General features: G+C 53.4%; 1 protein-coding gene across 1 annotated transcript in view; it reads right to left on the minus strand.

The window, feature by feature from the left end:
• Positions 1 to 22: 22 nt before the first annotated feature.
• Positions 23 to 983, minus strand: part of LOC107572613 (protein APCDD1-like) — a 17,805-nt gene continuing 16,844 nt past the window's right edge. The window contains exon 7 of the mRNA XM_016259032.1: positions 23 to 795. Within this exon, the coding sequence (XP_016114518.1) occupies positions 383 to 795 (413 nt within the window). The 3' untranslated portion in view covers positions 23 to 382. The remainder of the gene's footprint in view (positions 796 to 983) is intronic.

A 983-nucleotide genomic window follows, 5' to 3' on the forward strand; every position in this document is an offset into this window, starting at 1 on the left:
AATGCATTACTTTTAAAAGTAACTTTCCCCAACACTGTTCGTGAACTAGTGCAAACATTGATAAACGGGCCGATCAGTGTCTCTCCGTACGTTCGCCGTGATTTTGCCAAGACAGACATGTTCCTGGATCAACATTATTGTCCCAAAACATAGACCCAACCTCGTGAATGTGATTTCACCTCGTGCAAAATGTTCCTGGAGCAACATTCAAATCAACCAATCAGAATTGAGGGATAAGTTTACAGGAAAAGTCAACCAGAGTGAGGTGCTTCTACACCCTTGTTAGTCAACTATCATTCCCCTCTGATTTTAGGGATGAGTTATGGGTAGGGATAGGCCTATGTTTTTGGACAGTCTTGGTGAAGTCACGTTCTCAGTGTGGCTACATGAGCGTGTGCAGCAGGATGAGCGCAGCGGCGAGTGTGTGCCGAGCGTTTGAGCCGCCGCCGGCGCTCAGTCTGAAGGGCTGCTCTCGCTCTCGCCCCCCGCGGCTGCAGCGGATCAGCGGCGGCTGGAAGCTGGTGGGCCGTCGCTCGGGCCGGTCCGGACTGGAGCCGTCGCTGGGTCTCTGGCCGTTGTAGAGGAGGCTGTGTCCAGACGGGTCCTGGCCGGCACGGAAGAGCTCGTACTCGGTGTGAGGCAGACGCACACCCAGCGCCGCGCAGCCCGAGGTGGAGGTCACGTCCTGGGGAACACCCCGCTGCCACGAGCCCTCGGACCCACACGCACGCCCGCGGAAGACGTTCAGCAGAGACGTGGTGGCCACATCCATGGGCGTCACCGTCATGTGCGTCACTGCAGATGCACACGATTAGAAACACTTCTTTAACCCCTTAAAGGGTTAGTTCACCCAAAAAGGAAAATTCCCCCATTTTTTACTCACCCCCGAGGCATGCTAGATGTATATGACTTTCTTCTTTCAGACGAATCTAATCGGAGTTATATCAAAATTTGTCCTTGCTCTTCCAAGCTTTATAATGGCA

Source organism: Sinocyclocheilus grahami, unplaced genomic scaffold, assembly GCF_001515645.1.
Source record: "Sinocyclocheilus grahami isolate Dianchi unplaced genomic scaffold, SAMN03320097.WGS_v1.1 scaffold1782.1, whole genome shotgun sequence".
NCBI classification, from domain to species: Eukaryota; Metazoa; Chordata; class Actinopteri; order Cypriniformes; family Cyprinidae; genus Sinocyclocheilus; species Sinocyclocheilus grahami.